The sequence below is a fragment of the Lytechinus variegatus genome, chromosome 9 (genome assembly GCF_018143015.1).
Source record: "Lytechinus variegatus isolate NC3 chromosome 9, Lvar_3.0, whole genome shotgun sequence".
NCBI lineage: Eukaryota > Metazoa > Echinodermata > Echinoidea > Temnopleuroida > Toxopneustidae > Lytechinus > Lytechinus variegatus.
In genome coordinates, this window is record NC_054748.1 from 3,740,632 (window position 1) to 3,761,847 (window position 21,216).

The window sequence follows — 21,216 nt, forward strand, 5'->3', positions numbered from 1 at the left end:
CCGCTGGATGTTGCATGGAAAGATTATGAATTTCATCAACGGAAAATACAACAATTTTTTTAATAATGTGAAGTCAGTACACTTAATCATGCGTGTTGTACGTGAAGGGCTGTCTAGATCAACAAATAATTTCATGCGAGAGACCAACTTGTCTAAAGAAAACGAAACAATACAGCGAATAAAAGAACAAATATTCTCATTACCCCTACCCCCCCCCTCGCATCTTTCCTCTCTGCCCTTAAAGTGGCATAGAAAGTATGCCCCGTTGCCCTTTGATAGGCCTTACAGCTATTAACGCTGTTATCGTGGCTATAGCTCCAATTGTTTAGGAAATAAACAGCGGTTATCCATGTATAGCCGGTTTACATGCCTCAAACGTGTAACACGCTAACTGGCGTTAAACAACAACGGCATGTAGTATATTCTGTACATCGTCAAATACGGGTAAATAATAGAAAAAAGTCAACAATCGAACTCTGATAGTTCATGGACCAAAGGTTGGTTATATAACACTCACGATAGTACACTACTGATTAAATAAAACTATTCAATAACATGTTGGAGGAATACTTGTACGTTTTAATACGTTTATGTGCACGGATATAGATGGCTGTCATTACTAATGTTCGCATTGTAACTTAATTGGCCTTTTCATTCAAGCTTCAAGCCTTTACTCGGGAGACAATGACCGTAAGTTAATTTCAGCGTTAGTGCAAACTAATTTTGACTGAGATACATAGTATATAGGATATATATCTGGAGGTGTTCAACAGAGGTAATGATTTCTCACACCAGCTTCAACATAGAGTAATCATTACCATCCCCGAACTTTGGTGAGTTAAACAAGTTTCCTTATTTGGTTTGTTAGAATATGGGTGTTTCAGTAAAACAAACTGTTCAACTAATGCATAGTTATGGTAGGTTTTTACAGCCACACCCCCTCCCTCTCTTTCCTCTATCCATGTGAAAAAAATATACTGCAGTATATTGTTGGCAATCCAACCATGTTGTAGTGCCTTGATGCTCGGCCTTGGCCTTAAGGCGCCTTAAGGCCTATTTTTTCAAAGCCTTGGCCTTGAACATTCAAGCCTTGGCCTTGAGAGGGCCTTGGCCTTGGCCTTGAGGATTTTGAGCCTTGAAATTTCAAGGCATTTTCAAGGCATTTTCAAGGCTTTTTCAAGGCATTTTGTATTTTGTACTTTTATTTGTTTTATATTAGTAATTATAAATGTTTCAATTGTTCTGTATATCTAATGACACTAAATACTACCAGTCAGCAGTACATGTAGCAGCAGCAGAAGCAGTAAGTGTACTTAGCAGTGCCATCAATTGCAATTATCATCACATAATTATGTAACAAAGAGAAGTGATGTAAATTAATATTATTTATTGGTAATATGATGTAATCAATAATAATGATAATATTTATGATTAGGATTATAGTCAGTGGCGTAACTACAGGGGGGCATGGGGGCACGTGCCCACCCCCCCCCCCAATCGGCTGACAAAAAAAAGGAGGAAAAGAGGGAGAAAGGAAGAGAAACGTAGTGGGAAAGAAGACATTAATGTTCATTATAATGTTATAATTATGTTATGTTACATTACATTAGAAACATCTTTTTCATATAAATGAAACATAATTTGCTCAGGGCATGTGTCTTCATTGTTCCTGGTGCTCCCATTGTCTGTTTACCGAGATATATAATCCTGTTATACTAAAACCTCCCGTCAATATACACCAAACTACCAAATATATTTCCTCGCACTTCGAGTTATTCTTTTACATGTACAATAGTATGCTTCTTTTTCATGAATACTTTAAGTGATTGTCCCATTTTAAGGTCTTAATATAAAACATTTCCTGTCCGTGCTTACGTTCGCAGTAGTGGATTGGTGAAAGATGTCTGCTCTCCATCAATTCCTAGAATGAGTCCTTAAAATGTCCCTTTTTCTGTTTTCTGATCTGAATATCAAAAATTTTCAGCTCGCGCTTCGCGCTCGCATCATTTGGTTAGTGAACTACGTAAGGTCTTCTTGAATTCCTACAAACAAGCCTTAAAATGCCCCTCTTCAGGTCTGAATTTCCTAAATTTTCAGCTCGCTTCGCGCTCGCAAGATTTGATTAGTGAGATGGGTATGTTAATCATGATTACAAGTGCTTTATGTGCATGTTTAGATGTAATTCTAACAAAATCAGCAAGCGCTTATTGGCACTCCCATTAGATGACTATGGTGAGATGTGTATAATCTTAATAGATAAAAGATTCCTAAAATATAGTCCTTAAAATCTTCCTGTTTGGGGTCAATATTTACAAAAATTTCAGTTCGCACTTCGCGCTCGCATTATTTAGCGAGACAGGTACGTATCATGATTACAAAAGATTGATTGTAATGTCCCTTTTTAGGTTTGAATATCAAAAATTTTAAGCTCGCGCTTCGCGCTCGCATTATTTGACTAGTGAGATACATGTCCGTTTATTGGCACTGTCCTTATAAAAATATCTCTATTAGGTCAGTATACCTGGCAACTGGGCACGCTTCGCGTGCTCACGAGGCAATTCCAAGTTTTTGCTGGTGCCCCCCAATGCCGTGACCCACGGGACGCCACTGATTATAGTGATTTTATGACAGGAATAATTCTGACAGATCTGACTGTAATTTTGACAATTTTCATACTTTAAAAATAGCTTACTCTAAAGAATGATAACAAGGTTGATTTCTATTCCATTAGGTTTTCCTTGTATTAATTTCTTTGACCAACAAGAATGTTTTAAATCTTAATGATATTCTGAAAAGATTCGGTAAACTTGAACACAAACTTCAATTTTGTCATTTCCAAATGGGCTATGGCATCAATGGCATGATGAGCCAAAAATTTTGAGGGGCCAAGCATGGCATACAGAGCAAAATTTTAGGTTTCAAAATCAACAAATTTTGGATTGTGCTTGCATAAATTATTGTTAAGTAAGGTTCGCATTCAATTTACACAAAAAATGCTTAGAATGTCTAGTTTTTAGGTCGGAATATTACAAATTTTTGAGCTTGCGCTCGCATTTTTTGATTGGTGAGTTATGTATCTTATTTATGAGTCACTAAATGCAGTCCAGAACAGCTTCCTTTTCTGGTCAGTAAAAATTTCAGCTTGTGTTTTGTGCTCGCGTTAATTTGTTTAGTAAGATGCACACCTTTTTCATGATTACAAAAACAGCTGGAAATATTTGAATTTCATTTCTTATTACAACATCTCGCAAGGATGCCCTTTTTACAGTGATTAGCACCATAATTGACCCAAAATCGAGTTTTACAACTTCAAAATTGATTTTTTTTTTCAAAACCACTTGCTCGCTATGCTTTTTATAGCGGGAAATCAAAGCCTAAATCAAAATATCTGTCTTATCAATTAGAAATCACTTAAAAAAGCTTTGCTGAACTTAATTTCCACAAAACACACAACTTCTTCACACAGTTGATAATCTCATTTTGAAAATATCTGTTTGCACCAAAATTCTCATTTTGACTTATACTGTAAGTGCATTTTTGGCTTTGATCTCCCCCCCCCAAAAAAAAAATACATTCTGCCTCCCCTGTCCCAGGTAGAGGAGAAAGACATATGTTAAGAATGGGCATGCCAGGATCAGATCACCTTGGTAATAATAATTATTGCAATGTGAATCGCCTAGAACAATAATTAAATGTACAAAGGTAACTATATACTTATTTTAATTTTATGTCTAAATCTACATGATCTACCATGAAATTATTTTCGTTTTAAATGTACAAGGGTCAAAAATTTTGCTCGCTCACACCTTTTATACATTTGGTCCTGTGTGTCATGTATGCCGCCTAAGCATTGTTGTCTACCAGTAATTTTTTTCCCCATATATTGTACAATTGAAATGCCTTGGCCTTGGCCTTGGCCTTGAGGTTTTCAGGCCTTGGCCTTGGCCTTGGGTTTCCATGCCTTGGCCTCAGCCTTGGTTATTGAAGCCTTGGCCTTGGGTATTAAAGCCTTGGCCTTGGCCTTGGCCTTGGAGGTTTGAGCCTTGACTACAACACTGCAATCCAATTGTAATAACAAAATCAAGGCATTATTCACCACATTGGCTATACATCAGCTCCTAAGAAGTATAACAAGACCAATTACGAACTACTCATAAATCAAAATACTTTTCTTGGCCAATCAAATAATATCATTGTTATCATATGTTTGGCATCACCTGAGTCTGGGAGGCGAAAGCAAACTGAGTCACTGTGACCCTCAGGTCATGATTGATCTGATCATTGCCATCTCGATGAATACGAAGGGACCGTCGAAAACTTAAGTAACTTCGAATGAAAATTTGATTGGCAAAGAAAAAAATAAAAACTTTCGGCTTTGTTTTTAAATTGCGGTATGAAGTCAAAGAGTAAAACAGTGAGCAATATGTATTCAGAGCTCTGGCGTATTTATATGGCGTTTGCTGTTATATGACACATCTTTCATTTTCATTTAGAGGGGTCGCAGGGGGGGGCTAGGTTTCAAGTGAACGTTAACAGAACGGTATTATTCTGTCCACTTTTACAGGCTAAAGTGATATCAAACATAGCTTAAAGCAACGATTCATTTTGCTTTGAACGGAAATCAGATGTCACAGGTTCAATTTTCTACATCCTGTGAACAGTAAAGGTCTACATGGAGTAAGTTGTAAATATAGGATTTGTGTATTTTTTTTTTTTAGTATATCAATATCATCTAGAGGCGGCGGAATGTCAGGCTCATACAATAACAGTGGAGAGGCACCTATTGTTTGGCAGACAAAAGATGCCCCTCCACTTTCTTTGTCTTAGCCTGATGTTCCGCCGCCTCTGAATAAATCAATATCAAACAATGGATATATTATATAATCGATACAGATACATTTTTTTGCTTGATTGTTCCGTGATGTTGTTTTTTTATTATTATATGTTTTATTAGGAAATCAATATCAAATCATAAAATTTACAAACAATTTGTCTGATTGGCAAAAAAAAGGTACATCAAAAAAGAATAAACAAGTATCCGTGATGTTGGGTTAATGTGCCTATCCCCCCCCCAGATTAAAAAAAAATATGAAATTAATTATAATATTCATGGTATGAGTTAGATTACGAGGAAAGGTTTCAAAATACCTATTTAACTCAATATAGTATGATTTAGCTTAATAGCTAATCGTTAAGTTAAAACATTCTTAATGATTCAATTTTTTTTTTTATCAACTTACAAAGATTTATATAATTTTTTGTGGCTAAAAATCAATACAAACATATTAACCAGCTGTGCAATAATCATCGCAGTCAATGAAGATAAAGATAAATCACACGCACACGCTTCATTGTTTCCCAGGGATCACGTGCTGGTAGAAGTAGCAGAATCCATATCATTTATTGAGAGATGCATGGTTGCCATCGGAACAAACCCCTCCCATGCTTCTCTCCTTGCCGAGCTCCTGGTAACAGCCGACCGTAGAGGGCACTACAGTCATGGAATAAATCGCATCGGTAAGATTATGATACTTATGATAATTCGAAAATTATTCATTTCAATTCAAATGAGCATTTATTGTATTCCATTTCCCAATTTATACATTTATACAATTTCTAAGCATGAATGCATGTCAAACAGTCAACATTGTTAAACAGCCATGCAGTCAAACCCATTTGAATGCCGACAAAAGCTAAATTGCTTTATTTCGAATGATTGTTTCCTTTACTGGTTTGATGATGATTAATGTTTGTGTCAATATTTAGTTACGCCAAGGCTTTGTCATAGTGGAGAAGCATTTAAATACTTTTATAAGGAGGAGTGATGGGATAAAGAGAAGGATAAAATCTCCCTTAAAATCGCATTGAGCGTGGGGTTTTATTTGGCAATGTCCTTATACAAGTTTTATTTCATCTTCATAAATTCACAGATGTTTACCTCGGTAATGTTGAACGAGGCGTGACTGCTAAGGATGGCGAACCTGTTATTATCAAAGAGATGGCTGGAACAGCTTGGGTAGATGGGAAGAACTTGCTTGGTCCTATCGTGGGTCAGTTCTGCGTAGACCTTGCAATCGAGAAGGCTAAGCAAGCTGGTATAGGATGGGTTGTGGCAAAAGGTGAGGTCTTACATCGCTATATGAAGGGCCCAGTTGCAGGAAGAAGTTTCGCTCATGAGATACAGTATTTGATTTCAACCAATCGTATGCGCCCATTCGTATCTTGAGCGTAATTGTTTAGGCTGCGCGTGCAACAGTTACTTGTATGATTGGAAAGTTTCCACAAAAGTGGCTCAAATTCCGGAAAAAGGATTTCATGGGTAAACATAAATTTACTACCACTCATTCGCGCACTTTACCTTCTGAAACTGTCCCTAGAGCATGTAGAGTATGTGAATTTGATTGTGACAGGATTCTTTCATGATGGTATTCAGACAAGTAAACGAGACTACTTTGAACCCTTCTTACTTTGAACATGTGTAAAAAAGTATGTCATGCAAAACATTTTGAAAGGTGCATGCTTGACTGAATTCGGTTACGATATTCAGATATCTCTCCGACTTTTATATCATGATCCTATTACGTCAAGTCCCCAATAGCGCCGCAACAGCAACGCAAGCGCAGTAAAACACTGTGGCAAGTGCGCACCAGTGTTGTAGTCAAGGCTCAAACCTCCAAGGCCAAGGCTAAGGCCAAGGCTTTAATACCCAAGGCCAAGGCTTCAATAACCAAGGCTGAGGCCAAGGCATGGAAACCAAGGCCAAGGCCAAGGCCTGAAAACTTCAAGGCCAAGGCCAAGGCATTTCAATTGTACAATATATGGAACAAAAATTAGACAGCAATGCTTAGGCGGCATACATGACACACAGGACCAAATGTATAAAAGGTGTGAGCGAGCAAAATTTTTTACCCTTGTACATTTAAAACGAAAATAATTTCATGATAGATCATGTAGATTTAGACATAAAATTAAGATAAATATATAGTTACCTTTATACATTTGACTATTGTTCTAGGCGATTCACATTGCAATAATTATTATTACCAAGGTGATCTGATCCTGGCATGCCCATTCTCAACATATGTCTTTCTCCTCTACCTGGGACAGGGGAGGCAGAATGTATTTTTTTTTTTGGGGGGGGAGGTCAAAGCCAAAAAGCACTTACAGTATAAGTCAAAATGAGAATTATGGTGCAAACAGATATTTTCAAAATGAGATTATCAACTCTGTGAAGAAGTTGTGTGTTTTGTGGAAATTAAGTTCAGCAAAGCTTTTTTAAGTGATTTCTAATTGATAAGACAGATATTTTGATTTAGGCTTTAATATCCCGCTATAGAAAGCATAGCGAGCAAGTGGTTTTGAAAAAAAAATCAATTTTGAAGTTGTAAAACTCAATTTTGGGTCAATTATGGTGCTAATCACTGTTAAAAGGACATCCTTGCGAGATGTTGTAATAAGATGTAATAAGAAATGAAATTTAAATATTTCGAGCTGTTTTTGTAATCATGAAAAAGGTGTGCATCTTAATACTAAACAAATTAACGCGAGCACAAAACACAAGCTGAAATTTTTACTGACCAGAAAAGGAAGCTGTTCTGGACTGCATTTAGTGACTCATAAATAGGATACATAACTCACCAATCAAATAATGCGAGCGCAAAGCGCGAGCTCAAAAATTTGTAATATTCCGACCTAAAAACTAGACATTCTAAGCATTTTTTTTGGGTGTAAATTGAATGCGAACCTTGCTTAACAATAATTTATGCAAGCACAATCCAAAATTTGTTGATTTTGAAACCTAAATTTTTCTCTGTATGCCATGCTTGGCCCCTCAAAATTTTTGGCTCATCATGCCATTGATGCCATAGCCCATTTGGAAATGACAAAATTGAAGTTTGTGTTCAAGTTTACCGAATCTTTTCAGAATATCATTAAGACTTAAAACATTCTTGTTGGTCAAAGAAAATAATACAAGGAAAACATAATGGAATAGAAATCAACTTTGTTATCATTCTTTCGAGTAAGCTATTTTTAAAGTATGAAAATTGTTGTCAAAATTGCAGTCAGATCTGTCAGAATTATTCCTGTCATAAAATCACTATAATCAGTGGCATACCGTGGGTCACGGCATTTGGGGGCACCAGCAAAAACTTAGAATTGCCTAGTGAGCGCGTGAAGCGCGCCCAGTTGCCAGGTATACTGACCTAATAGAGATATTTTTATAAGGACAGTGGCAATAAACGGACATGTATCTCACTAGTCAAATAATAAGCGAGCGCGAAGCGTGAGCTTAAAATTTTTGATATTCAAACCTAAAAAGGGACATTACAGTCAATCTTTTGTAATCATGATATGTACCTGTCTCGCTAAATAATGCGAGCGCGAAGCGTGAACTGAAATTTTTGTAAATATTGACCCCAAACAGGAAGATTTTAAAGACTATATTTTAGGAATCTTTTATCTATTAAGATTATACACATCTCACCATAGTCATCTAATGGGATTGCCAATAAGCGCTTGCTGATTTTGTTAGAATTACATCTAAACATGCACATAAAGCACTTGTAATCATGATATACATACCCATCTCACTAATCAAATCTTGCGAGCGCGAAGCGCGAGCTGAAAATTTAGGAAATTCAGACCTGAAGAGGGGCATTTTAAGGCTTGTTTGTAGGAATTCAAGAAGACCTTACGTAGTTCACTAACCAAATGATGCGAGCGCGAAGCGCGAGCTGAAAATTTTTGATATTCAGATCAGAAAACAGAAAAAGGGACATTTTAAGGACTCATTCTAGGAATTGATGGAGAGCAGACATCTTTCACCAATCCACTACTGCGAACGTAAGCACAGACAGGAAATGTTTTATATTAAGAAATTGAAATGGGACAATCACTTAAAGTATTCATGAAAAAGAAGCATACTATTGTACATGTAAAATAATAACTCGAAGTGCGAGGAAATATATTTGGTAGTTTGGTGTATATTGACTTGAAAACGGGAGGTTTTAGTATAACAGGATTATATATCTCGGTAAACAGACAATGGGAGCACCAGGAACAATGAAGACATATGCCCTGAGCAAATTATGTTTCATTTATATGAAAAAAAATGTTTCTTATGTACATGAAATGTAACATAACATAATTATAACATTATAATGAACATTAACATGATTAATGTCTTCTTTCCCCACTACGTTTCTCTTCCTTTCTCCCTCTTTTCCTCCTTTTTTTAGTCAGCCGATGGGGGGGGGGCACGTGCCCCCATGCCCCCCTCCTGTAGTTACGCCACTGACTATAATCCTAATCATAATTATTATCATTATTATTGATATTGTCATTATCCTTATTAGTCATGATTACATATTAATTTTCATCACTTCTCTTTGTTACATAATGATGTGATGATAATTGCAATTGATGGCACTGCTAAGTACATTTACTGCTTCTGCTGCTGCTACTGCTGACTGTAGTATTTAGTGTCATTAGATATACAGAACAATTGAAACATTTATAATTACTTATATAAAACAAATGAAAGTACAAAATACAAAATGCCTTGAAAAAGCCTTGAAAATGCCTTGAAAATGCCTTGAAATTTCAAGGCTCAAAATCCTCAAGGCCAAGGCCAAGGCCCTCTCAAGGCCAAGGCTTAAATGTTCAAGGCCAAGGCTTTGAAAAAATAGGCCTTAAGGCGCCTTAAGGCCAAGGCCGAGCATCAAGGCACTACAACACTGGTATGTGCCGCGCACCCTTCTCCCACCCAGGTAGCATGGACGATACGTATGTATTACGATTTATTGTTTGTTATCAGAGGTCATGATTTATTGATGGTTTTCCTTTTAGGTTATCAATTATTAATTAGTATTTAACAATATTAGTTATACGCACTTTGACACTCATCCAATTTTTCTCATTCTGTTTTTTCTTGTGCGCCTCGGAATAGAATATTTCTAGATAGATGGCGCTATATAAATGCCTATTATTATTATCATTATCATTAAGGTTCTAACCACTATGGCATAGCAGGTTGGTATTCTATGAGGATAAAGGATGCTGGTATGATTGGTTTGAGTTTCACTAACACATCTCCTTGTGCCTTTCCTACCAGATCGAGACAGGTAAGGAATTAAGCGTTTCGTGCTTAATAATGTAAACAAAATTATTATCTTACCCTGCCTAAAAAGCCCGTATTCTCTGCTAGGGTTCAATCTACACTCAGGTTTAAAGTTTTGTTTGAACTGTCAAAGAATTTTGGGGTTCAACTTTATCATTATTGTTATTTATTTGTTGCATTTGGTTAAACTGTTATAACTAGCTGGGAATGATAACTAGATTGTCCCCCCCTTCCATTAAATGCTATTGAGGGAATAACATAGTACACATGAAAAAGAAAAAAAAGTAATAACTTAGGTCTTAATTTTTCGGCTTCTAATTATTTCAGCACAGATTTAAACCATGGTTTAAATCATCACAGACTTCAGAATACGGATCAATGCGAACCAATGGGAATGCTCAGATCTATTGTTGTACTTTATGAAAATGGACCATCTTGAATATCCAATTAAAATATAGATATCGTGCTTGCCAGGATATCCCAGGACGAGCTATGGGTGGCTGTGAGATTGCTCCAGTCATGTAACAATCTGATTAACTTAAACTGGATTGGTGAAATTTTCCCAAATCTTAAACTTTTGATCCTCATACCAAACATGCCAAAAATTCAACAAAGATTATTTACTTTTTATCTAATGCGCATTTGAGTCTTCTCGAGTGATATGATTCAAATGATCTTCGCTGGCCAATATTCGCGGCCGGGAAGATACGTTTTGAGTCATTAACTATTGGAAGATTGTTTTGCCCCCAGTCACGATTCAGCGAAGGTTGGTGTGCCCTTATGCAGATGGCTTCCTTTAGTCCTCTCTCAAACCATCTTCCCTCCCTGTCTAAGATCTCCACCTTGTCGAGGTCCATGGCATGCTCCGGCGATTCAATAAAGGTTTTTAGAGTATTGACCGTGGAGGCACAGCTTTCGTTGGTATAAGGATTAATGAAACGGATCCCAATCCTTCTTTTTTTATTATTGTATAGATTATCACCGGTTCGAACCCCTTAGCATGCAGTGCTCCTGCCGAGAACGGGGATAGTTTTGACTTAGACATGGCTACCACGACCGTGGCGTATGGCAAGGTACTATTGTCAGTTCAATTTAATCAGTTGTATTAATCATAATCATGAAGAACTAGCAAAACATTGCTAGTACTAAAGAATTTGTATTCATGAGTTGGAATTGTTACATAAATTTGAATTGCATAGAAACATTCCTGAATTTTGTTTACAATTCAAATACAGGACATTTTAATAATAACGATTATTTTGCAATTTTGATAGGGTATATCATAAAAAGTTCACATGAATGATAACGTTAAATCGACCTTATCGTATTGATTAGTTATATTCAATTGATAACTTTATTTAATTCTATACCCAACTTTCATTCAAAAGGGTAAAATGTAGGTTGGTGAACAAATACCTGATTGGACAGACCACCGTTAAATATGTATTCGATAAAGGACATGGTTGAATGCTTTTTGTGTGTAATTTACACAAATAAATCATTACATTTGTCAAAAAAAGACATGTAATATAATTAAAACAGGAAATATAATGGTTGTAAAGTGTAATGTTGTACAAATAATAGAACATTGAAACTTCATGTTTCCCAGCTTTAAGGAATTTTATGAAACAGTAATAGCCGGTTTTGTCCTTGTCCCGTATCTGAAACCTTTAAAGGCTCCCCAGAAAGGTTTTAAATTACGTTTAACAGCAAGTCTGGAACTCCTATTTAGGTTCTTCGTGTTCTTTACTAAACCAGTGTTTAAGGTCCTAAACCACGTTAATGACCTTTTGGGGAACTCGTTTTCTCAAAGGTTTTAAAATAAGCGACAGAAACATTCATATTTTCCTCTTGTTAGAAGGGCAAATTTTATTTTATTTCTCTAAAAGTGTGTAATTTTTCTTTCATCTGAAACACTTATATCACAGGCTGAAATATGTCATCTAAAGGGACAATCCTTACCAAAAGGATGGGGTTGTGATTCAGGCGGAAAGGTACGCTACGCCCATTTGTATGTGTGTATTTAAATACGGAGAGGGTGTAGTAATAGTAAATGTTTATAACGATAACTTCGTCATGAAAATTCTGAGCAACTTTTTTTTCAATTTGGCAACCTATCTAGATTCCATATCGTCCAATGAAGAATAACTAATGTAACGCTATTACCAGCGGCAATACTGTTACTATAAAATAAATCAGATATAGTACTGACGAATCATTGAAGAAGACAATAATTATTTATTCTTATTGTTATTGCTATCGTTATGATCACTATAATCGTAAAATTGATAATTGATTACTAATGCCAATAGCTATGACGGCGACACCAATCATGATAATAATGAGAATAATAATAGTAAAGCCTAAAATAAATATACCAAAGAATAATTTAGAACAATAAATATATTATTGGAAATGATATTGCTGATAAAAGTTTATCGTTTATAACTTCATTTATGACTTCATCAAGGAAATAGATGGTCAATGCAGTTTTTCACAGAAAGACGTTACAGCGTTCATTTCATAATCGGGTGGCTTGCATTGCTGTATCAGCAGACACGGTAGAGCTTTAAAAACAACGACTAATTAACGTTTGTACAGGAGACCTCTGATCCACGTGAGGTACTTAACGGAGGGGGCCTTCAGCCCCTTGGAGGGGAGGAGATAACGGGTGGATACAAGGGAACTGGTCTTGCTCTTATGGTGGAGGTGTTGACTGGTATATTGGGAGGGGCACACTTTGGTTCCAACATCAGAAAGTGGCACGGTGGTGACAGAGAAGCTGACTTGGTTAGTATTTGATATATCAGCACCCCCCCCCCCCCCCTTACCACTCTGTGCCCAGATGTAGTGAACGAGTTCCAGTAAGAAGGAATTCCTGCGATGTTTATGCACTTGTTCAGGGACGCATACATTCGTAATTCCGAAGCTCGTAATTCCGAAGGTTAGGTTATTCGAAGGGTCCGTATTCCGAAGGTTCGTAATTCCGAAGGTTCGTAATTCCGAAGGTTCGTCAATCCGAAAACGAAATAAGGTTCGTAATTCCGAAGGTTCGTTAATCCGAAAACGAAATAAGGTTCGTAATTCCGAAGGTTCGTTAATCCGAAAACGAAATAAGGTTCGTAATTCCGAAGGTTCGTTAATCCGAAAACGAAATAAGGTTCGTTAATCCGAAAATTAAATAAGGTTCGTATTTCCGAAAATGAAAGTAATTCATTTTGGTAACAAAAACGATGTTGTCATTACAAGATTACACGATATTATGCAATGATAGTAATAACGATCGATGATACATGCGTGTGTTGGGGCCAAAGCATGTATTTCATTAAGAATGGTGCCCTGATCAAGCATAGGCTAATTTCGATTTTATCTGAGCAATTGCTGCCTATAAGCAAATGGTTTAATTAAAGATGCAGGGGATCAAGTGTGTTGGAAGCGTGCGAGCAACCTCTAGATAATAGGATTTGTATTGGAGGGGATGTCATTTTTAATAACAGCTTCTGCTGGTAATAAAAATAATACTAATAATGATCCTTGTTGAAAGTGCGAATCGCAAGCTGAAACTAGTAGACATTTCATGTAACAAGACGTGAAGTGAGCATTCGGAGCATTTTTTGTAATCGTGAGAAAGATGTGTATCTTTCTAAAGAATTAATGCGAGGGCGAGCTGTAATTTGTTTATATACTGACCTGGGCCCGTTGCATGAAACTTTTTACCTGAGAAAACTCAGATTGTTTTTACAGGAGTTTTTGCCCTGTGCTAAAGTCAATGGCGGAAATCAGACTAACCTTAGTTTTCAGTTTTTACCAGAGTTTTCTCAGGTAAAAAGTTTTATGCAACAGGCTTCAGAAAGTAATCTTTTAAGGACTGCATTTAGTGACTCATGAATAGAATGTATATCTCACGAAATAAATAATGAGAGCGCGAACCGCAAGCTTAAAATTTGTGATATTCCAACCTGAAAACTGGACATTTCATACTTCTTTTTTGTAACCAGGAATAGAATGAGTTGCTCAATAAAAAATAATTGATGCGGGCGAGAAACGTGAGCCAAATTTTTCCGATTTCCAACCTGAAAACTGGACATTCTACGTGTTCTAAGCATTCTTGTAAAAAAATAATAATAGCTGGGAGAATAGTTTTCAGAACTGAAGTGGCTTCCCTGGGTAAATGATATCTATATCAATATTATCATTCTAGGCCCACATGAAATTTCCAAAAGTTTGAGCACGTGATTCGCTCGCAACATCTCACAAGGATGCCCTTTTAACAGTAATTGACCAAAAAGGTGAATTGACATCTTCAGATATGATTTCCCCCAAACCGCTTGCTCTCTACGCTCGCAGAAATGAAATGTAAATATATAACTTTAGTGATCACTTAAAAAATTGTGCTCAATTTAGTTACTACAAAACACACAACCTCTTTACACAGATGATAATCTAATGGTGAAAATATCCGTTTGCACCAAATTGCCCCTATTAGCCCCTTTTTTTGCTTTGCCCCCCCCCCAAAAAAAAAAAAAACTTTCCGCCGCCATTTTTAAAACACGCATCGTCTTCGTGGCTAACCGCAAAAAGTTCTTAAAATGTCCCCTTTAGATCAGGTCAGAGCTTATATATTTAAAAATTCTGTTCGCGCTTCTTGCTAGCAGTTATTATCTAAATTTAGTTGCATAGGCATCTCGCTTTGAAGATCACAAACATATTGCCCATCATAATTATTAACAAAAATATATAGCTCGCGCTCGCATTATTTAAAAAGGGTTTATCATGTTATTACATATTTACTTTATTTTATAAGGATAAAGCTAATTATTGACTGTTAGGACTACCCTTTCAAAGAAAAAAAAATCAACTTTAAACTGCCGATCAAGGAAAATATGGCTAAAACAAATTGCCCCCCCCCCCCCCTCTATTTGACGAAAGTTGGATCCGCCGGAGGGAGGCAGGGGGCATCAAAAAGGAAATAAAAAACAGGGAATTAATATTTTCCAAAATGGGAAAGTTCCTTTTTCAAAAATAAATATGCCGTTATTCATGTTTTTTTCGAAATAAAATACTCTTTTTAAAGTATACAAGTTAAGTTAAGTTTTCAGGCTGGAATATTGAAAAATTTCAGCTGGCGCTTTGCACTCTCATTCGATTGGTGAAATATGCATCCTAAAGAGGTCACTAAATGCTTTTTTAACAGGTTCCTTTTCTGGTCAGTATGTTTAAGCTTGCGTTTTGCGCTCGTGTTAATTCTTTAGTTAGATGCACATCTTTTTAATGACAGCAGAAATCTGCTCGGATTTTTAAAAACTAATTTTCATTTTTTATTTAAATAACCTAAAGTTTTAGCTTGTGATTCACGCTCGCAACACCTCGCAATAATGCCATTTTAAGAATAATTGACCACAAAAAACGTTATACAACTTCACCTCTGAATTTGTTTTACCAAGCCGCTCGCTCATTATATTCTCCCGAAAAATAAAGCCTAAATATACATTTTGCCATAATAAGAAGTCACTTCAAAAAAGTTTTTCTCTACTTAATCACTATCAAACACACAATGACTTCAAGCAGATGATAATCTTAAGGTGAAAATATCACCAAAGTGCCCATTTTGACGTATGAGTTTCATTTTTTGGCTTTACCCCCAACGAAAATTCGTTCGGCCGCCCTTGCCTTCCCATCCTCATATGATAATTGAACGGCAACAGTGTCCCCCGCCCCCCTCCCCCTTGCCTCTGCCTCTGCTTTCCCGTTTTCATTTTTCGGATTAACGAACCTTTTTTGTTTTCGGATTAACGAACCTTATTTTGTTTTCGGATTAACGAACCTTATTTCGTTTTCGGATTAACGAACCTTCGGAAAAACGAACCTTATTTCGTTTTCGGATCAACGAACCTTCGGAATAACGAACCTTTTTCCGTTTTCGGATTAACGAACCTTCGGAACAACGAACCTTATTTCGTTTTCGGATTAACGAACCTTCGGAACAACGAACCTTATTTCGTTTTCGGATTATCGAACCTTCGGAATTACACCACAAATGTTCGGATTAACGAACCCTTTTTCGTTTTCGGATTAACGAACATCGAGGTATAGGCAATTTACGTGTTTCGGAATTACGAACCTTCGGAATAAAGAACCTTCGGAATTACGAAGCTTCGGAATTACGAAGTGTAACCGTTCAGGGAATGCGTGATAAAACTGGTGGTTAGAGCGCCTGTTAGGAGCATTACTTTAAAACCATATACATGTATATACAATGCATGTTGTGTAACTATCATTAATATGATTATTTCAATTATAATTTATAATGATTTTAATGAATATTGTTATTATAATTTTGCATTCTGCGTTTTACCACAAAAGTAAGGGCCGCAATTTGCAATACAAAAAATAATACACAAACCGAAGAAAAAAAAATTGGATGGACTTTTAAAGAAAAAAAAGGGATTAAAAGGTAACGAAAATTCGCTGCTTGGCTTTATAATTCCCTTTCCTATTTGAATGAGGCAAAAGAGAGAACTTTTCGATCGACTTTTCCCCTGAAAAAAGCACACTTCTGCCCCTGAATAGTTATTCTAATTAGAAACCGCTGTATTGTAAAATTATTCTTAAAAAGTTTTTATATTCGTCTCGTTTTATGTGAAAAGTCTCAATTGAGCTGTTATCAGTCGACTGATAACAGACTTAGATTGACAGTTTCGATATCTTGCTCTCTTGCTTCGCTCAAAACGCATACAAGACCCATACTTTCTTCACCCCCCCCCCCCCTTTAACGCTACTACTAATTTTAGTTTTGCATTTTACACGTACTGTATACCATAATTTCTGGAAGCGCCGTGGTGTAGCGGTTCTGACTCCCGCCTTGTAATCAGAGGGTCGTGTGTTCGAATCCCACAATGGCCTAGCGCCCTTTGGCAAGGTGTCAATCCACACATTGCCACTCTACCCAGGTGCTAATTGGGTACCGGTAGGAAACAACTGTCATTGTGGTTGGTTTAGGGAGTGTGCGCCTAACAGGCTGCTTGAAATGCTATGAATGCAGTGTCCGGGTAATAATTATTGTGAAGCGCTTTGAACAGTCGTAGATTGATAAAGCACTATATAGATGCCAATTGTTATTATTATTATTATCATGATAAATGGTTCGTTCGTTAATTTATTCTGATTTATCCAGGGTCAGTGTTTTGTGGCAATAAATTCTGATGCATTCGCTCCGGGATTTTCAGAGAGGATGACGTCATTGATGGCATCGTGCAGAAATTCTGAACCTGTAAGTATGCTAATTGAATTCAATATAATTATAGTAGAACTCTTTTATGAGTGTGTTAAGGTGGCCAAAAGGAATTCACTCATATTATTTTTGAAGTGGTGGAAAGGAGGAAGTACAAAATCGAGGAATATAGTATAGTAAACACAGTAGAAAAAATATTATAGGTAAAGGGGTGACTTAGTCGTGTAACTATATTGCGATACGCATATGAATTAAATCAAAAAAAGAAATCGAAATAGTCACCTATTGTATTTAGCACACTACCATCTTAATGAATTATACACGACAAAAATAACTTCACATATGAAGAGCTCACTTGCAAAAGGGGGGTCAGGGTCGCAATGATAATTAGAGAAAAAAATTATGAGAAAACAATGAAGATACGTATATTTCTTTTATACCCAATTTTAAGTTTACATGATAGGGTAGTACACCATGACAATTTAATTTCTCATAGGATTATTGCAATAAGTGAGAATAAAAGCCTTTTTTTATCTCGGAGTGGTCCAAAGCGGACCTAACCCCTTCCGTAACTAGATTCTTCATATACCTCTTAAGCCATATACGTCGTGTTCAAACTACAATCTATTAAATGCATTTTTAACTTTGTGAGCAGCCGATTTAAAAAAAAATCTCAAACCAAGATGAAACATGTGTACAAGTGCATGTATTAGAACTAATAAACCCTGAAAACAACCATTATTGAGAATGAAAAGCTTAAACTACAAGGCAAACCCCGATTTCGTAAATAGGCGTCTTATAGACACCAAAATAGTACACATAAGTGTATGGGACGAGATTAAGATGGTGTTTCCGGTCACTTTATATTTCAGTTTTTGAAGCACTAAATCATTTTCGAACGCAATTTTTTCTGGGCTTCATTTTTGTTACATATCACAGACACAGGTGACAAGTGTGACCTTCTAGCTCAGATTTTTTTAAAAGTCAAACCAATGTAAATCACTTTAAATGATATGTATGATTAATTAAAGGCAAATGGGGAAACGGAGGTACTAGTTGCAGGCGATCCAGAGAGAGTCCATGTGGAGAAAGTAAGACAAGAAGGGGGAATAACGTATCACAAGAATCTAATAACGAAATTGGTAAGTTTAAAAATAACATCCTCACTCCCAATACTTCCTATATATTCATAATAGACTGATTTGATTTTTTTTTTATTCGTTTGTATTCAAGTGATACAGCTTAGTAGGGTCATCCTCCCGTATTCACAAGTTAATTTTACATGTATAAGTTTTTATCTACTCATTTTTATCGGAAATAGATTCAGATCAGTTCAATTCGATACCGTAATGGTGTATTCGTATTGTCCCAAAGTCGAACATACGGGGTCGTACAACAAGCTCAATCCATCTTGTGGCTATAGATTGTCCTGCAATTTTATTTTTGCTGTATTACTCATATTCATACTTAAAATAATTGTGATTCTTATTTCAGAATGGCATTTCAACAAGGCTAAAGGTGGATCCAATTGTTGTCAAGAATCATGACGCTTAAACAAACTGTGGACTAATAACGCTATCATATCGTTCGATTCGGCAAAATCATAGCCCAAACTCGACGCGGCCATAGGGAACAGAAGCGGCTTGTCATATTTATCGAAATACGTGTCATACCTGTTGCTACTAATTTGAGGAGGTAACGTGGCCGAGTGGTCTAAGGCGCCTGGTTTTACATGGAAAGTCCGGGGTTCGATCCAGGCCGCGGCACCCATGCCCTTGAGCAAGGCATTTAATCGACAATGCTCTTTTATCCTGCTTTCAAATAAATGGAAATGCTTTATGCATTACTAGTAACTAGGTGTGCACTTGTTTAAAAAAGGGGGGTTTATTTACTGGGCATAACTTTTTCCGATTGGGCACAATCATTAAATATAACACATAAAGAACTTATTCTTGCCTATTTATTATTTTCAATTAAATATATGATTAAGAGTCTGCAGACCAGTGATGGGTAAGGTCAGAATTTATCTAAATTACTCCAACTGCACTAACGAGACCTTATTTCTTATTCTAGCTGTAACACAGCAATAAAGCAGGTCATGTGAAATATTCTAAAAAATAACGATGATGATTAAAATGTTTGCTACCCTACCGGGATGAAGATTTATCTAATTCCCTCTATCATTTAACGTAGGTAAATATAAAAATCATATTATGAACAATAGGACGTGTATTTCTGTTTCTGTTAATGGTAACTCCCGTAGGAACTCGGCAGGACAGCATTTTTTGCAGGTAAACGCCAAGCTGGTATATAACCAATTACCTAGCAAACATTTTGCGTCTTGGTTAATCAATTATAGTGGCTGACTTTATAGACGGCAGATATTTCTCTTGGGCCTTTTCATGAAAGTGGAGACGACCTTGCAATTACGAGTCCAGTGTTCTAACCACTGGACCACACGACCTACAAGTAGCTTCAGATTCTCATGATCGTAATGTAGTAGAATACAACGTTGTATTACGCTGTTAACTGTTTTGTGAAATAAGCCAGTTTGGATTTTCATTTTGCGCATGGTCAGAAGAAGATCATTTGAACTGTAATAGCTTGGTGGTTTAATAATCAATGAGATAAGCACCAATTCTGGTGTCTTTAATATTCAAATATTCCTATTAAATATGTTTTCATTGAAAGCAAAAATGTGTTCATTAACAACCACATAACTTTCACGTCCTGTAGCTTATATGCACGAAATGGAAAATCACATTTTTGCCTTGTAACTTCAACTTCTACTCACAAAAAGACTAACACCATTCCGAATAAAATATCGCATTCTCTCCTCCCTTCTATGCATGAAAAGGACTGTCTGGTCTTTATCATCTAGCGCTTTCTCAGCTGTTTGTATTTATTGTTTGACTTAAACCACATGATAGCATCATTTTACTAGTTTTGAGAGTTCAAGCGATTTAAGTCAACTAGTAATTTGATTATAGCTACTATCATTATTCTCATAATTATTGTTATTATTTTTATTGTTATTATTATTATCTTATCATTATTACGGCGAGTTATGGCATACGCCCAACCGAACAATGTTATGCTCTTATTTTCCTAAAATGAGAGCGAACGATAACATTTATAATAGGGTATTTTAATACATGATTTAAAACAACAACAAAAAAGGAAATTTGTTCTGGTATAGGATCAAATGAGTATTATTCATTTAGCGAAAAATTTCAATGTACAATGTCCTGGAATCGTATATTTGTTTTGTATTATTTGTACTTCTTGTTTTGAACCAAAAAATTGGCGAATGCCAGTGACGTTCTAATAAATTCAATTCAATTCATATACGAGCGTGATGTCCATCTCCTAAGAAAGCGTACATGACATGATTTGTTTTTTTTTTCCACTAGATAAATGACATCATAAACACAAATTCTCTTCTACACTCTAAAACATATTGGGTAAAAGTGTTCCATGAGGGTAATTTTGTGTTTAACCAGCTTTGACTTTTGGGGGGCATTTTTATTCATCCAGAGTGATGAAAATTTGCCCATTCTTTAGTAATTGCTGCCTATTTTTTTAACCTTACTAGACAATATACTTCCCGCCATGGGGAAAATACTGCCCCAAATTGGTTGGACACATAATTTACCTCGTGGTGGTACAATTTTGATCGTATATTTTCAATGTCTATCACAATAAATCAATCACTATTTATTGGAAATTCTTTCCGCCGGCGTTAAAATTGGCAGCGTCTTCACCCTAACACTAAGCCACAAAAGCTGAAATTAATCATGAAATATTCACCCACTGAGGAGTGAGTTTTGTAAATGATATGTAAGGAAAATTACAACAAAACCGG

General features: G+C 36.2%; 1 protein-coding gene across 2 annotated transcripts; it reads left to right on the top strand.

Moving 5' to 3' along the window:
- Window positions 1–359: 359 nt before the first annotated feature.
- Window positions 360–18,906, top strand: LOC121422080 (uncharacterized oxidoreductase YjmC-like). Of its 2 annotated transcripts, none has more exons than XM_041616886.1 (11): window positions 360–833; window positions 4,565–4,677; window positions 5,363–5,517; window positions 5,931–6,119; window positions 10,009–10,124; window positions 11,095–11,193; window positions 12,049–12,114; window positions 12,722–12,910; window positions 17,295–17,390; window positions 18,383–18,493; window positions 18,846–18,906. In XM_041616886.1, the coding sequence occupies exons 2-11, from the start codon at window positions 4,673–4,675 to the stop codon at window positions 18,903–18,905; spliced, it is 1,086 nt and encodes a 361-aa protein (XP_041472820.1). In that variant the 5' UTR covers window positions 360–833; window positions 4,565–4,672; the 3' UTR covers window position 18,906. The 2 variants fall into 2 exon arrangements, with proteins under 2 accessions (XP_041472820.1, XP_041472822.1); XM_041616888.1 differs by having other exon boundaries at window positions 360–690.
- Window positions 18,907–21,216: the final 2,310 nt, after the last annotated feature.

Bases quoted from the DNA above. Each gene is read 5' to 3' on its own strand.
- LOC121422080 (XM_041616886.1), top strand. The intron at 11,194-12,048 runs GTACTATTGTCA...CTTATATCACAG, and splicing joins CGACCGTGGCGTATGGCAAG to GCTGAAATATGTCATCTAAA. The intron at 12,911-17,294 runs GTTAGTATTTGA...TGATTTATCCAG, and splicing joins GTGACAGAGAAGCTGACTTG to GGTCAGTGTTTTGTGGCAAT.